At 42.4% G+C, this 16,078-nt stretch overlaps 1 protein-coding gene across 1 annotated transcript in view; it reads right to left on the minus strand.

Moving 5' to 3' along the window:
• The window catches only part of LOC126188648 (brachyurin-like), a 110,961-nt gene that overhangs the window by 40,942 nt on the left and 53,941 nt on the right, over positions 1–16,078 (minus strand). Inside the window, exon 5 of the mRNA XM_049930250.1 lies at positions 4,465–4,578. Within this exon, the coding sequence (XP_049786207.1) occupies positions 4,465–4,578 (114 nt within the window). The remainder of the gene's footprint in view (positions 1–4,464; positions 4,579–16,078) is intronic.

Raw genomic sequence — 16,078 nt, forward strand, 5'->3', positions numbered from 1 at the left:
TACTCAGGAACGCTACAGCACCTCGACTGGCCCTTTCAGGCGCCCGAACTGAAACCCGCTGTTTGAAACAGCTAGTGAAACGTAGCTGTAGACATCCTTACACTCTGCTAGCTCTACCGGATGCCATCATCCATGAGTGGTCTCAGTTACATGTGGTATACATGAAGAGACTTGTGGACCACTTTCCTCACCGAGTTGAGAGAATTATCAGGGGCAGATGTGGAGTTACGCTGTGTTCCTGCGTTGTGTCATAAGGGAGAGGAGGAAACTGTTCACTTTCCGGTAAAGCGAAGGTAAATACACGTTACAATTATGATACGAGTTCCCATAATCCATTACTTTCTAATTGAAAATTTTATTGAGAAATATTGCATGAATTGTTCATTTTTGTTCATAATACTCTTGATCTAAATGAATAAAACCATTAAAGAAGTATTAGGGTATAAATAAATTAAATCAATGTGAAATACAAAAATTCAGCTTTGCTAATCCAAAAATGATCATACAAACTGTACACACTTTAGTATGTACTCTCAGCTGAAGAAATTACTGATAGTTCAGAAGCTACTGAAACATACCAAAGTAAAAATAATCAGTAATTAATCTTTTTGGATACCTGTTTCAAATAATTAAATCTTAAATATCTGTAAACTGATGTTAAATGAAATTGGACGAAGCTACGATTATGGGTAAGTAAATGATTTAATTATTTTTGAATATTTTAGACTACGCTGTTTTAACAGCTGTCTGATTTTGTGAAGAAATTTGATTTTCAAAGTGAGCAGATATTTTAAAGATGTATTGAGACTGCCACTCCAGCGGTAAATATGGATAGCTAGTACTGTTTGAGTTAGAAAAATATATGGGACAATTTTTTTGTGTTTCCTATGTTACATGTACTTCATCACAAAAGAAACTAAAATAGGTTCTATATAGCTGAGTCAGACGAACTTCCACGCGTACTGAAGATGATAATTACCGATTTTCCCTGATATTAAAAACTGAATAAGAAAATAGTCAAACACTGGGTTTTTCAGTAGACGCGTTACAGTCAAGCCGCTTTGAAAGTAGCTAGATATTACTGTTAGGTTGATGCTTAAGTTATCAATGTTTTTGTTTTCAATGTTGCTATTCCGGTTGCTATGGGTTTATTTGTAGAGTGTCAATTTTTTTTTTTTAATTTACAGTTCACAGTAGCTACCTGAGTTTTCACATTGCCATTTTATTGTCTGAAGTTATTATGTGGAGCTGCGGACGCTAGAAAATGGAGTTCCAATTGGAGCAATCGGAACATTTCGGACACATTCTACTGTTTGAGTTCAATAGAGAGGTGACAGCTTCAGAGGGAGCCAGGAACATTCGCACCTAGTATGAGCATAACGCCATTGGTCAGATTACGGCAAGAAAATGGACTTCTCGTTTTAAGAAGTATCTTTTTGACGTTAGTGACTATTCACATTCAGAAAGACCTTAGGGGTTTAATACGTAGCGTTCAAAAGCATTAATCCACAATCAACCACGTCAGTGTACTCAAGAATTGACAAATGTGTTGAACTGTGATCATCCCACCACTGTGCGACATTTTCATGCAGTGAGGAAGGTGCAAACATCGGACGCATGGGTGCCATGTGCTGTAGGCCAGAATCACAAAAATCAGCGGGTGGCTACATGTGCGTCTCTACTTGCTCGTCATCAATTGGCGCGTGAACAACACGGAAGGAACCTATACTGTATCGCTACCAGTGGCGAGAAACGGCGTCTTTATGTTCCCGTAAGGGAAAGAAAGCAATGTTAGACACCAAACACAGCAGTAACTCCCCGTCAAATGATCTTTGCGCATACACGAAAGATAGTTTTACGCGTCTGGTTGAACAGTGGCGGTGTGGTGTGCTACAGATTGCTTCCCCCCCAGGTTAACCATCACTGCTGACATTTATTGTCAACGACTGAGACTTCTTGCAGACACAGTCCGAGAACAACGACCAGGAAGACTGCGTGAAGTGGTACTACTCCACGATAACGTTCAGTTGCATTCTTCTAGGCTAACGGAAAACACTATGCAGGAGGCGGGCTTGGACGTCAAAGCGCACCCATGTTATTCATATGACGTTGCGCTCTCCGATGTTAATCATTTCCGCTCTCTATCGAATAACCTTGAAGGAACTTCCTTTTCGGAGGAAATGTGTTCGACGGGTCCGTCGCCTCAAAACCAAGTGATTTTTACAATCGAGGAGTAGTAAAGTTACCCCAGCGTTGGTAGACTCTTGTAAATAGTGAAGGAGAATATACCATTGATGACAGAAGTCTCTGAACGTGGAGAATCACTGGTGTCAAAACGGTCCTCCTTAACAAGATGAAATCATTTTCTTGCAATGCTCTGTCCAATGGAATTATACCTATACACGGCGCAAATGTTTCTGACTCCCCCGTAACTGTCGCCCTCAACTGAACTCAAGCAGAAGAATATGGCGGGAATGTTATGATTTCTCCTGTTGGCACTCCACTTTCTAGCACCCACTGCTCCACTCACTATCCCCAAATAACAAAATGATATTGCGTAAACGCAAATAGTAACCGTGCACTACAAATAAAAAATGAAAACCGATAGGTAAACCCATAGTAATCGGAATACCAACATGAAAAACAAAAACGTCAGGAACTTATGCACCAACATAATATTGTACACTCATGATCATAAATTAAGGATAATGCTGATACATGGTGAAACAACGCTCTCGTCGGCGGTTTGCGGGTTTAAATCACATCGGGGTATGATCAATGCGGTGCATTTTGACCAGCGGTCGTTGCACGGTGGCGATGGCAGCAGTCCACACACGCAGAGATGTGTTGGTGCATGTCAGAGTTCGGTGCAGCGAGTAGGTGTGCAGACGTTCTGAGACGTGCTAATGGTGACTGTGAGTTGAAAATGGCTCAAAGAACACATATTGATGACGTTGTGAGGGGTAGAATACTAGGCGACTGGAGGCTGGTAGAAACACAGCAGGTCGTAGCACAGGCCATCCGTGTGCCACAAAGTGTGATCTCCAGATTATGGTAACGATTCCAGCAGACAGGACACGTGTCCGGGCGCTACAGTACGGTACGTCCACAGTGTACAACACCACATGAAGACCGATATCTCACCATCAGTGCCAGCAGACGGCCAAGGAGTACTGCAGGTAGCCATGCTCGGGATCTTTCTGCAGCCATCGGAACAGTTGTCTCCAGGCACATAGTCTAAGACGACTGAACAGACATGGTTTATTCGCCCGGAGACCTGCAAGGTGCATTCCACTGATCCCTGGTCAGAGCCTGGTGCCAACAGCACATTACATGGTCATTGGAACAGTGATCCCAGGTTATGTTCACGGACGAGTCCAGGTATAGTCTGAACAGTGAGTCTCCCCGGATTCTCATCTGGTGTGAACCAGGAACCAGATACCAACTCCTTAATGTCCTTGGAAGGGACCTGTGTGGAGGTCGTAGTTTGATGGCGTGGGGTGGGATTGTCATTGGTGCACTTACACATCGACATGTCTGACAAAGGAACTGTAACAGGTCAGGTGTATCGGGACGTCATTGTGCACCAGTATGTCCGCCTTTTCAGGGGTGCAGTGGGTCCCACCTTGCTCCTGATGGATGATAACGCACGGCCCCACCGAGCTCCCATCGTGCAGGAGTACCTCGAAACAGCAGATATCAGGCGAGTGGAGTGGCCTGCCTGTTCTCCAGACCTAAACTCCATCGAACACATATACATCTGGGATGCTCTCGGTCGACGTATCGCTGCACTTCTTCACACCCCTAGAGCACTTCAGGAGCTCCGACAGGCACTGGTGCAAGAATAGGAGGCTATACCCCAGCAGCTGCTCGACCACCTGATCCAGAGTATGTCAACCCGTTTTGCGGCCTGTGTACGTGTGCATGGTGATCATATCCCATATTGATGTCGGGAAACAGTGGCGTTTTGTAGCACAGGAAACAGTGGCGTTTTGTAGCACATGCGTTTCGGGACGGTTTTCTCAACTTATCACCAATACCGTGGACTTAGAGATCTGTGTAGTATGTGTTCCCTATGTGCCTATGCTATTAGCGCCAGTTTTGTTGTGTTGTCACGTTGTGTGGCACTACATTCAGCAATTATCCTCAATTTATGAGCATAAGTGTATTAAAACATATAATCTCGTCAGTTCTGCATTTCAAAGTCTGAAAAGCTCCTCCAGGACTACTGGTAATAGTTCTGATTTAACTGAATTTATTGTACTTGTCTGTCTTCTCTTTCCAATTTGAAGGTCTCACAATCTTGAAGTGCCTTAGAATTGGAACGAAAGCATTTTGATTAAACTACCGTTATCCCTTCGCTGCTCGAGCCTTCAGTACACATTCAGAAATTACAACCAAGTTATACCGCTATGTGCTCTGTCACACATTTGAAGCACTTCGGTGTAGTGTATGCTAACTTACCTCTGTGGCTCCCCATCCGACCAGAGTGGCCGTTGTTCCAGCCGTTGTCTGCTGCTGAGACGCTGGTAACGTGGCCGCTTGTATTTTGGAGTTGAACGTCAGGGGCTGCTTCAGCTGCGAGCGTTAAAACCAGTTGTGTGTTAATATCTGATTCTGTCACCAACAGAGAAATCAATAATGCAACTAAGGCTAGGAACACTTTGGCGTGATACGAGATACATCAATCGGTCGTCTTGAAGAAACAATTGTGTGATGTGTGGAATGGTAGCAGGTAATGGGAGTTAGCTGGATGCTGGAGCTAGATTTCATGGGATATTTCATTTCGGAAATCGTTAGGGAATTGAGTATTCCGGGATCTACTGTTTCAGGAGTGGGCCGAGAATATCAAATTTAAGGCATTATCTCTCACCACCAAGGACAACGCAGAGGTCAATGGCCTTCACTTAACGACCGTGTGCAGCGGCGTTTGCGTGGTGTTGTCAGAGCTAAGTGACAAGCAACTCTGGTTGAAATAAGTGTAAAAATCAATGTCGGACATACGACGACTTTATCCGTTAGAGCAGTACGGCGAAATTTGTCATTACCGTGCTTTTGGCAGCAGTCGATCGAAGCGAGTGCCTTTGCTAACAGCCCGACTTAGCCTGCAGCGCCTCTCCTGTACTCGCGACCACATCGGTTGGACTCTAGCCGTCTAGAAAACCCTGACCTGATCAGATGAGACTCGATTTCAGAGCTGATGGTAGGGTTCGAGTGTGGCGCAGACCTCATGAAGCCATGGACCCAAGTAGTCAACACGGCACTGTGCAAACTGTGTTGCCTCCATGATTGTGTGGGCTGTGTTTACATTGAATGGTCTTTGTTCTGTGGTCCAACTGAACCCGCCATAGACAAAAACGCTTTTGTTCGGCTTCTTGGATATCATTTGCAGCCATTCAGGGTCTTCATGTTCCTAAATTTTTATAGTTAACATTTCGCCATGTCCCCAGGCCACAATTGTTCGCGGTTGGTTTGAAAATTATTCTGGACAATTCAGTTTAAGCGAATAATCCGGCTACCTCCACCGTCCGACATGAATCCCACTGAACATTTATGGAACCTAAACGAGAGGTCAGTTGGTGCACAAAATCCTGCATCGGCAAGACTTTCGCAGTTATCGATGGCTCAGTTTTTCTGCAGGTGACTTCGAACGACTTGTTGATTCCATACCACGTCGAGTTGTTCCACTTCGCCGGCAAATAGGAGGTCCGGCACGATGTTAAGAGGTATCATATGACTTTGGTCACCTCAGTGTAATGATCAAGAAAATTACATTGCACTACAATTGTAATTAACAGGAAGTTCGAAGCTACAAATGATATAGGGAACTTAACGATAACATTAGTGTTAACGAGTGTTGCTATAGAGTCACATCAAGATTAGCCATTGTCGCGTGCCAGAGCAATGTTTACAGAGTTCAGCCTAGATAATAGTTTTACCCAGAGTAAGTATCCCACAGCCAAACCTGCTAATACATACTTACTTGTGAGATGATGGAAGAACGCGTCATGGGTGCTCTGAATCCGTATGTTCGAAAGAATTCTCAAAGTTTGTATTTGTCCGATGAGGGGAACAGGTGGAGCTAAATGAATTTGTACATCATAGGACTATGTGCCTGACCGCCCCACATTGTCGCAGGGAGTGAGTGTGTAACTGTTTATCACCATAAACTCGTCCGTCGGTTGGGTATGTTGGAGTCGAAAGCCTTCTGGGAGGTATGAGGGTTCAGTAGGCTACCCGCCGGCGATCATTTCGCTTCCTCCCTTGGCTATCTTCATAATCAAGAACACAAACAGCGACACCTCATGCCTACTTATCTCGGTTATATATTTTATGTAGTTAAAATTTACACGGAACACTATGTTCCGAATAGGAAAGGTGCCCAATGGTCTTTTCCGTTTAGATGGCCGAATCATTAGATCAGCGGTTGCAAACCCGGGAGTAATTCCTCACTGCAGCGTAAAACGAAATTTTCTGTGGGATAAACCAAACAGGATTCGATTATAGGCTGAGTAAGGAAATCAGTTTCATTTCAAAAATTCCTTTTTATTAATATTTTAGACTAATATTTATTTGCTGGAAAAACTAAACTCCGCCCGAACCAATGAAGGCCCAACGGCACCGCCTAGCCGCTGTATTATCTTCAGACCATAGGCGTCACTGGATGCTGATGTGATCAACACACAATATTTATTACCTAAGAAACCAAAAATTACATTTTTTTCAAATACGGCCAGTGCGAGTACTGAAAGCGATGGAAATGAATGTTTACACAATTTAAACTGACATTCACGCGCAGTCAATGATGACTGCAACCGGGCAACTGCTGCATGGCACATCCAATGATTCGACCGGATAGATTTGTCACCGTTGCTTCGTTATTCAGATGCTGGTTCGCCGTCCGAGTGCATATAGTGGATAATGTATTTATTTCGTCCGTCGTGTGTTTCACGAACTAGTTTGAAGGAGGAAGTGTGACTGACCTCGCCTTGCGAAGAAATTTCGTGAATATTCTGACAGAGACAGACTATGGTTCCCAGGTTACAGTTTTCGCTGAACTGATGATGAGATAACAGGTAATGAAAAGGGTGATTTAGGGATTTCATATTTCTCTACTTGTCGTATGCTATGCATATAAACTATTTTCCTCATTCGAAATACTAAGAAGAAAGTCTGTGCCTTTAAAAACAAGTTTCAGTGAATGAAAAAATGTTCTTAAATATTGAAATTACACAAAAATTAGAACTTTTTAGACACAACGAGGAGGTCTCAAAACAATTAAGTATCAACTGAATTAGCAACATGATGATTAGTATCTTTTATTAACTGAAGAACTTTCGAGTGTGAGAGTACTTGAAATGTACTCGCAGCTGTGAATATAGAAACCAATCACCTGTAAAACGGATCGTCGACTGCGGAAATTTGTTCCGGACCGGGACTAGAATACGAATTTCTCGCTTATTGCCATAAGCCGGAATTCTAGGTTCGAGTCCCGTTCCGGCACGAAGTTTCATTGTCGTCATTCACTTGCATAGCTGACGGTTGTCCATAATTGAAACTGCGAATACATTTCATGTATTTTACAGCTGCTGTAGTCGCCGCAGTGCCTGTTAGTTCGGACAAGCAAGCATATCCGAAGGAACATTGCATCGTAACTCTGGACAACACAGGCACTGCAGTAGTGCTGCTCCCATATGCCACGACTAATAGATATGAAAAAGAATTTTCGAGTAATAGAGGAATGGAAACACAATAGTGAAATCGATTACACGTGGAACATCATTATGACAGACAGTGGAAAAGATCAAACTAAATGTGAGAAATAAACATTACCTAACGTCTCACTGACCCTTTATTTCTCGATTTAAAAATGTGAATTTTATTTATTTCAATGTTAACAGTATTTATCTTTCTTCATTTTACAAACATAAAATTGTCCTTATTTTTTTTAACGAATTCAAAGTTTGCCTACAGAATTCACTTTATAGCAGACATCTGATCTCCTTCAAGAGTGATGGTCTCAGAAAGGTTGACCAATGGCGTGCTAGTGGATACTATAGGCACTAATGTCATACGGCATTTACATTGTTACCGAGGGCAAGAATAGCTATTTCCGCAAAGAAGCCCTACGAGGCTACCTCCGAAAGAAAACAAAATTATGAGGGAATCTTAGCTGGAGTATTTGTCTTCATTTCAACAGCCACTAGATTAGCCTAAATCTTCAAAGTCCATTAAACCTTTGCTTCACTCCTGAGACACAAACATAGTAACCAAACAGAAATTAAACGACATAATGCAAATCGCAGACGAAGAGAATAATTTTTAGAGAAAGTGAATCGAAAACTAGCTACTAATTTGGCCACTCTCCATGCACAAGACACATAGACGCATTTAGTGATTGACTACACAAACACATAGTAAGAGTGCCAAATTGTATAGTATTTCAGGTCTAGAAATGTGGAAGCAAGCGACACCACTATGTGTGAGAGGGAAAACGTATAAAAATTCCGTAAGTATAAATTACGTTTCAGTAGATTTCGTAACGAACTGGTTTTATATTCAGAAAGCAATCCAGAGTTATAGATATGTAACACTACAGAAGAATGACGAATGTTTTAAATTAATGAAGCTAAACGCAGATTTTCTTAGTTGTTTACATGAAGTTTAAGTACGTTAATATCTGTAAAGCAACTACTGAAACTGTGGTAACAAAAAAAAAAGTTCAAATGTGTGTGAAATCTTATGGGAGTTAACTGCTAAGGTCATCAGTCCCTAAGCTTACACAGTACTTAACCTAAATTATCCTAAGGACAAACACACACACACACACACACACACACATGCCCGAGGGAGGACTCGAACCTCCGCCGGGACCAGCCGCACAGTTCATGACTGCAGCACCCTAGACCGCTCGACTGTGGTAACACAAACGAATAACGTAATAAGCATATGTCTTACTCAGTTACTTCTGATTACTACTGAAAACGGACGTCTTTAATTTCGTCATAATTGCGCAGCCTCCCAGTAGCAAGTCTCAGACTTTTTTCGGACAAATGAATAACTGACACACTCTTTCCGTATGGATTCTTTACAGATTGTACATTGCTTTTCTTTGGTTCATTTGGATTGTAGAGACCGATACAGGATGGTCCATATGAAACTTTCCATAAAATTCTTATCAGACTCAAATCTTAACATTCAAGGAACAATAGGCAGTCTAAGTTGCAAAATTGTTTTTTATTTATTTAATTTGTGACGCTCTTCACTCTCACAGGAACATCATCAGACATCCAGACAACTGTCGCGTGTTCGTAGAAGAGCAGAACAGTAGTCCACAGTGAAACCAGAAACGTTGCTACATTGTTCTCGTAAAACCTATGACTGTTGTACTGTTACTCCTGTCATCAATTATTGTTGCTGCTATCTCATAAATGTCTGAGAGTCAATCAACATTTATAGCTTCATTCTGGACTACTGTTCCGCTCTTCTACGAACACACGACAGTGGTCTAGATGTCTGTGATGCTCCTGTGAGAGTGAAACGCGTCAATAGCCATTTTCAAAACGAAACTGTTTATTCTTTCTTGAACATCTCAAGAGATTGCTGTCCCATGAGCCGAAAGACAGAATGATGTGATTTTCAATTTAACCTTAACATTGTCTAACGTGTACTCTGCGTACTGATGAGGAGTTTCTGGCACCTAACGGTTGGTGTTCTGTGACTTTACATATTAAGACGGGGCTAAAGGAGATATCATTTATAAAAAAAGTAAACTGAGGATGTAAATGTTTCTTCACCACTTCTTTAACCTACCTGCAGAACCAAATACACTCACGTTGGTGTGGAAGCCTTAACTAATATTCGATAGAAATTAGTAAGCGTCAAGATCTATTCCTTCCTGATAATGTTTTGGCACAGCAGTCCTTTGATTGATTATTCAAACTTTTTTAATGACGTTAGCCGGATTTGAGCATTGAAATGTATCAATGATAACTGGTGAAAATTTGTAGCGGAGTGAGAACATAGCCCGCATTTCCCACTTACGCGAGCGTTCCACTTCATCGCCTCTGCCATCCGAGCTCGTTTCCCTTCCGACTCAAATTCTCAGACTGTTACTCACTACTGACACCCACTTACGAATCCGTATTCGCAGTTGCTGACACCCGTAAGACATCGGGCATGGTGTGTATACGCACCGAAAGACAGCATCGTTGGTTGGGGGTTGGGTTGTTGGGGCGAGGAGGCCAGACAGCGATGTCACCAGTCTCATCGGATTAGGGAAGGACGGGGAAGGAAGTCGGCCGTGCCCTTTCAGAGGAGCGATCCCGGCATTTGCCTGGAGTGATTTAGGGAAATCAGGATGGCCAAACGCGGGATAGAACCGTCGTCCTCCCGGATGCGAGCAGCATCGTTGGTTGTTTGCACCTATTATATACCGGGTGTTTCCGTCAAAGCGTGCAAAAGTTTAACAGGACATAGAGGATGCTCCACTGAACAATTTGAGGTAGGGAGCCTGCGGTCGGAGAAACCAGCTTAAGGAGATAGTAGGAATAAAATCACATTACTGTGTACTTTTTTATTTACTTTAGTTACAGTTCTCTGCAAATGAACGTGCCATTTGTTTTGTGTCTTACAAAATGTGCTGAAACTGACGGCAATCAACCACAATGCAAACATGACATCGATGAACAACATTCTGATTCACCCTGATAAATAAATATCCTTGGTGTGTTTGAAATCACATCAGAAGCAGCTACAATTCTGGCAATTATTCCATCTCAGTAACCACAGGGGTCTAATGCATATGACTTTACTCGTAGATATCCCCTTAGGAAATAACCAAGGGGATTCAGGTCAGGTGACCTGGCAGCCCATCGAATTGGACCTTCCCTTCCAATTCAGCGACCATGAAATACAACAGTGAGACGGTTGCAGATGTCCACACTGAAGTAAGCCGGTGCACGGTCATATTGTATCCACGTCCTCTCAGGAAAAGGAAATGGTACGTTCTCAAAAACTCAGTTAGAACTTTGCACGAACCTCGAGTTGAGGTGGGCATTCGGACGGCTAGGTAGATTATATGGCCCAATGAGATTTCCTCCTACAACGCCGGCCCAGATATTCACTGCAAAACGTACTAGATGGTGTGACTCTACTAAAGGGTGAGAGTTTGTCTTATCCAACACATGGCTATTCATGCTGTTCGAAATACCATCACGGCCTAATCAGGAAACAGTACCATTTGGAGATAAATCCGATCGATCAATCGATTGTTGGAGCAACCACTGACACAATGTAAATCCAGTCACAAGCACTGCGTAGAATCGTTATGGGTGATACGGGTGTAACTGTTTTTCGTGGAGTTCTAGCCACACGCTACTATGTGCAGCGCTCATTTCACGTGCAGTACGACGAGTACTTGTAGTGGGGTCCGCTGCAACTCTTACCAGCATCTCCTCTTCCAAGTCTGGTGTGCGACTGGTCCTTACGTTGTCTGGTCCCTCGTTTCTTCTTTCCAGTGACCCAGTCTCTTGCATTCGTCGCTCGAGAGAAATAAGCACTCCAGACGGATGATACCTCTTAGGAAATTGTTCACTGTACAGCCTTTCAGCAGCAAGAGCATGGAAACGTATTTCTCCAAGGTGCATGTCACTGAGTTCTGCGAAACTGTTTACCGGTACTGCTCCATCATGTTATGCTACACATCTCTGAATAACACTGAGTGAGTCGGTCGTTGATTCATAGCAAGTTATGCTGTGGGACAATGTAAATGCGCTACAACGAAGCCACCTTGTGGACCAAGAAAACAAACACAACCTGCATCACGACTTACAAGTAATCAGGCTCCTCTGTTTTGTTTCCTTGCAGGAAATAAAGAATATACATTTAAATAAACAGCACAGTACGTGTAAACTGGTACTCATATTAGTTCAAATGAGTGTGAAATCTTATGGGACTTAACTGCTAAGGTCATCAGTGCCTAAGCTTACACACTACTTAACCTAAATTATCCTAAGGACAAACACACATACCCATGCCCGAGGGAGGACTCGAACCTTCGCCGGGGCCAGCCGACACATGTTAGTTGTCACTAAGCTACAAAACAGTAATGCTAGCCGAAGTGGTATGCAAGTATACTTCCATATCTCCTTAAGATAGCTTCTCCGACCCCAGATTCCCTATCTCAAATTGTTCAGTAGAGCATTCTCTGTGTCCTGAAATTTTTTTGCACGTTCTTACGGAAACACACTGTATATACGATGACGACGACGCCTTATTGATACATACACATGCTAAAGTCAGTAGTGAGTAACAGCTTGGAAATTGGGGTCAAGTGAAGCATGAGCGCAAGGCCGGAGCAGTTACGGTGGCGGTTCGCGTAAAGCGGGAAATCCGGGTTCGAGACCCGGGCCGGCAAAAATTGTCACCTGTTAACCAGCGATACATTTCAGTGCCCAAATGCAGTTACTGCCATTAAAAACCTTTCAACAATTAGTCTTATATCTCTTGATCCATAGTGGACATGGGACAGAAGGTGGTCAGATATTTACCAAAGAAAAGTCGACAAACAGCAGTATATTTTCAGAATTTACTTTTCTTAGATAACCAGATTCGCCATTTCATTAATGCCATCTTCAGGCTTCTAAGCACTCCATGTGTACAGAATCAGATAGACCGATACACGCATAACTGGAGCCATCAATACCTGTATTCTCTCACTTCTAAAAAGAAAGCACCAACAGTCATGCCTTAAGTAACAAGTGAAGATGAACATTGAACCAATACATGCATAATGCCCCTGGATCAAACAAATTGTCTATTCTTTCGGATATATCCGAAAGAAAAGACTTCACATGTACATATGTCTTTTAATTTCTACTTATATATCTAACCAATATTGCGATCGCCCCGAAATTTTCTGTAGATTATTCTTTACTTGAGAATGATTTCTGCTGTGCAAATTCGCTTCGGTTAGTTTTCTAACAATTGCTTTTATATTTAAATTACTAAATGTAATATCGAGTAATTTTTTGTCGCCTTGTGTGTTACATGGGTTCATTTAGATTTCCTTCTAGTCTTACGGTTACTTAATTGACCACGTCCAGAGGAGCAATATTCAAGCTGGAAACTTAAAAAAGTGGTAGCATTAGATGATATCTCTTTGACGAAGACAATATTTTTCTGAGACAAAAGTTCTTACACCAAACTCACAGTATCTTAGAGTGTTAGGATAAACTTCACAGAAGTAATTGCAATGTATGCAGAAAACAGTTAACTGGAAACCTGTGGTACGCCAACAGTCTATCATACCCAAAAGAATTCGAACGAACTGAATTGCACGTCGCCTGATATGCATGCAGCCCACATAACGTAACTGTCTTGCAGGTCCTCTGATCTCATTACAATACAGTCGCGTGATAATACAAAGTTGATACCACAAGGGATCCTAGAGAACAATGTTCTGTAAGGTAATCAGACAAGATGTAAATCGACGTGACGATATTGTAAACACCGTACTAGAAATTGCTTCATTAGAGATGAGACAGTCTTAATGCTTGCAAATTTTATTACTGTACAGTAAGCGATATTTCAAAATCACTAATTTGAGTTAACTACCTCCGCTACATAAGTTGTTCTAGCAATCTTTAAGAAAAATTAAGTATTTTCATGAACAAGAGATTTAGAGATAATATATCGATTCCTGAAGTTCTATGTCAGTTCGAAGTATTTTTGTACCCCTGAAACGTTGTTCCTTATGAGAGTGATTTGTCATAAACTGAATGTTGAACTAAACAGTTAAAAGCAACTCAATTAACAGCGGCAAGCGCTCTATGGAAACCTCAAAATTAATATCGCATCACCAGCAATTTCTCTCTACTTACGATTGAGCATTTATTTTAGTACATGTCTGAACTTTAAACGACTGACGAACTTTTTTTGTTCTGTATCTCTACTGAAACCAAACATCTATAGCTATTGTAACTAAGCAAAGCTTTCGTCACCGGTGACTGGGCACAAAGAGTCCAGAAATGTCGAAGTTTTCAACAGTATCAGTCAGCAAACCTAAACTTGAACATTTTTGTGCTCTGTCTGGAATCCTGTCAAGACTCTTATTATGTTTACTATAATTTCTTGTGAGAAAGTTTGCAGTTGTATAAAACGAAATGCTTTGATGTAAAGTTTTGTAACGGGGACCCGAACTAAGCACAAAATCAGATTTAAAGGAAGTAAAATCAAATGTTAGATATTGAATTTTTTCACCAAAAGCGAGGAGTCTGAATTTTAAATAAGGATACAATTTCTTTGCCAGACCGGGAATCGAAACTGGCACCTACCACCGTTGTTTTCTGTACAAAAATTGTTTGTTCACAAGTAGTAAGATGTGTGCCTGTTTGACTAGAAATAACGGCACCTATCGTTGTTATTTAAACACATGAAGAGACATTAAAAATGAAAATTATTTATCAGTAGTAGTTCGATGAAAATGGTAGCACTTGAAATGAAACCATGTATAACTTTTCCCTGGATCGGGATTCAAACCCACATATGTGACTTTCGTGGAGATGTAGAAGAGTTTGCCATCTTGGAGAAAAACAACGAAATGATCGAACCATATCATTTTTTGCGGGTCAGGTACCACGAAAGAGGAGATCCGAATTCCAATCCCAGCCCTGCACCAAATTTTTCAGTTTCTCAAGTTCAAATAAAACAGGAGCCCTGTGACTTTAAATGACAATTGGACCATTAAATACGAGTAAAATAAAGTTTCCAATCTAAGGAAGCCCATTGGAGACCGAGTTTCTGTTTGCCGCGACTTCCACCTCTGCTATGGTGCAACTACACCGGCTCTGCCCCATCTGATGGCGAATGGACACGATGTTTATAATGCGGATTCTGAACTACGGTACAACTTGGCGTTCTTCGCTTGGCATTACTAGAGGTACAGGAGATCTTTTCGAGTGTGTTTCAGAACACACACTGGAAGTGGGAGTCGAGCCCATATCGCACACAAAAGTCTCTAGGATCCATTCGCCAGACTACTGAAGCCCACATTTGCCACATTCATGATTGTTGCGTAACGTATTATGTGACGTAGCCGTAAAGTACATGTACCCCGGCGCGTCCTTATGTAAGCAGGTCCATGTAGCCAAGAAGGCCATGTCAGGTACGACGATGGAAGATGTGGGCATGGATTCTAATTCGGTATCTGATGGCATGAACGCAGTACGCAATCTAAATCACGTCCAAGAATGATACGATTGTACCTGCCCGGGAGGAGGGTATCATTTCAATCCGATGGAATTCGAAGGAAACTGCTGGACGAAACTGGGATGTATACATTGACGAACCGGACATCGACGAGCGTAAGCGCTGCTCCTCTCACGAAAGGTAAAAGCTCGACGTCCTCAACGTCGGTGCCCGCTTTGGTCTGCATTGCAGCGCCCAGCTCTTGTGCGGTACCTGGATGGATACGAGCGAGCAATTAGTCGAGATCTGCCTCCCTTATTTTCTGTTATAAAGCGGTATCGACATCCGTAACATGCCCGTAACATGTCACTTAGAAGCTGTAATTTATGTCCATTGCTGATGTTATTGATGTTGATCGTCGTTATTCGATATACCTCTTGTGGGTTCATTCTGCACAATTCCGATAAATATTCTGCTGCTCTCCGAGACGGTGGCTGTTTCACTTGCTCTTTATTGTATCGAGATGTCCATGGTACCTTAGTTTTCGTTTGCGTCCTGTGTTATCGTTGGTATCTCCGTCTTTCCTGCATCCCAGTTGTCAAACTCAACGTCATCCGTCGATTTCACCGGATTGTGTGGAGGGGCTGCTAGGTTCAAGGTCGGAATTCGTCTATATGGACCGCTTTGTGGTTCGGGCTGTCGCACAGTGCCCACGTTCATTGGAGTCGAACTAGGGCCTCCACAGCCATATTGACCTCGGGTCGTCTCTTGCTGTTCGGGTTCCCGTTCCTTTCCATGACCCGTCGCCGGAGTACTGCACTGTGCTTGTACTACTTATTTTGTTGCTGCTGTGGCGTGTGTCCGTCCTTCGTATAACATGTCTGAGACT

Source organism: Schistocerca cancellata, chromosome 5 (assembly GCF_023864275.1).
Source record: "Schistocerca cancellata isolate TAMUIC-IGC-003103 chromosome 5, iqSchCanc2.1, whole genome shotgun sequence".
NCBI lineage: Eukaryota > Metazoa > Arthropoda > Insecta > Orthoptera > Acrididae > Schistocerca > Schistocerca cancellata.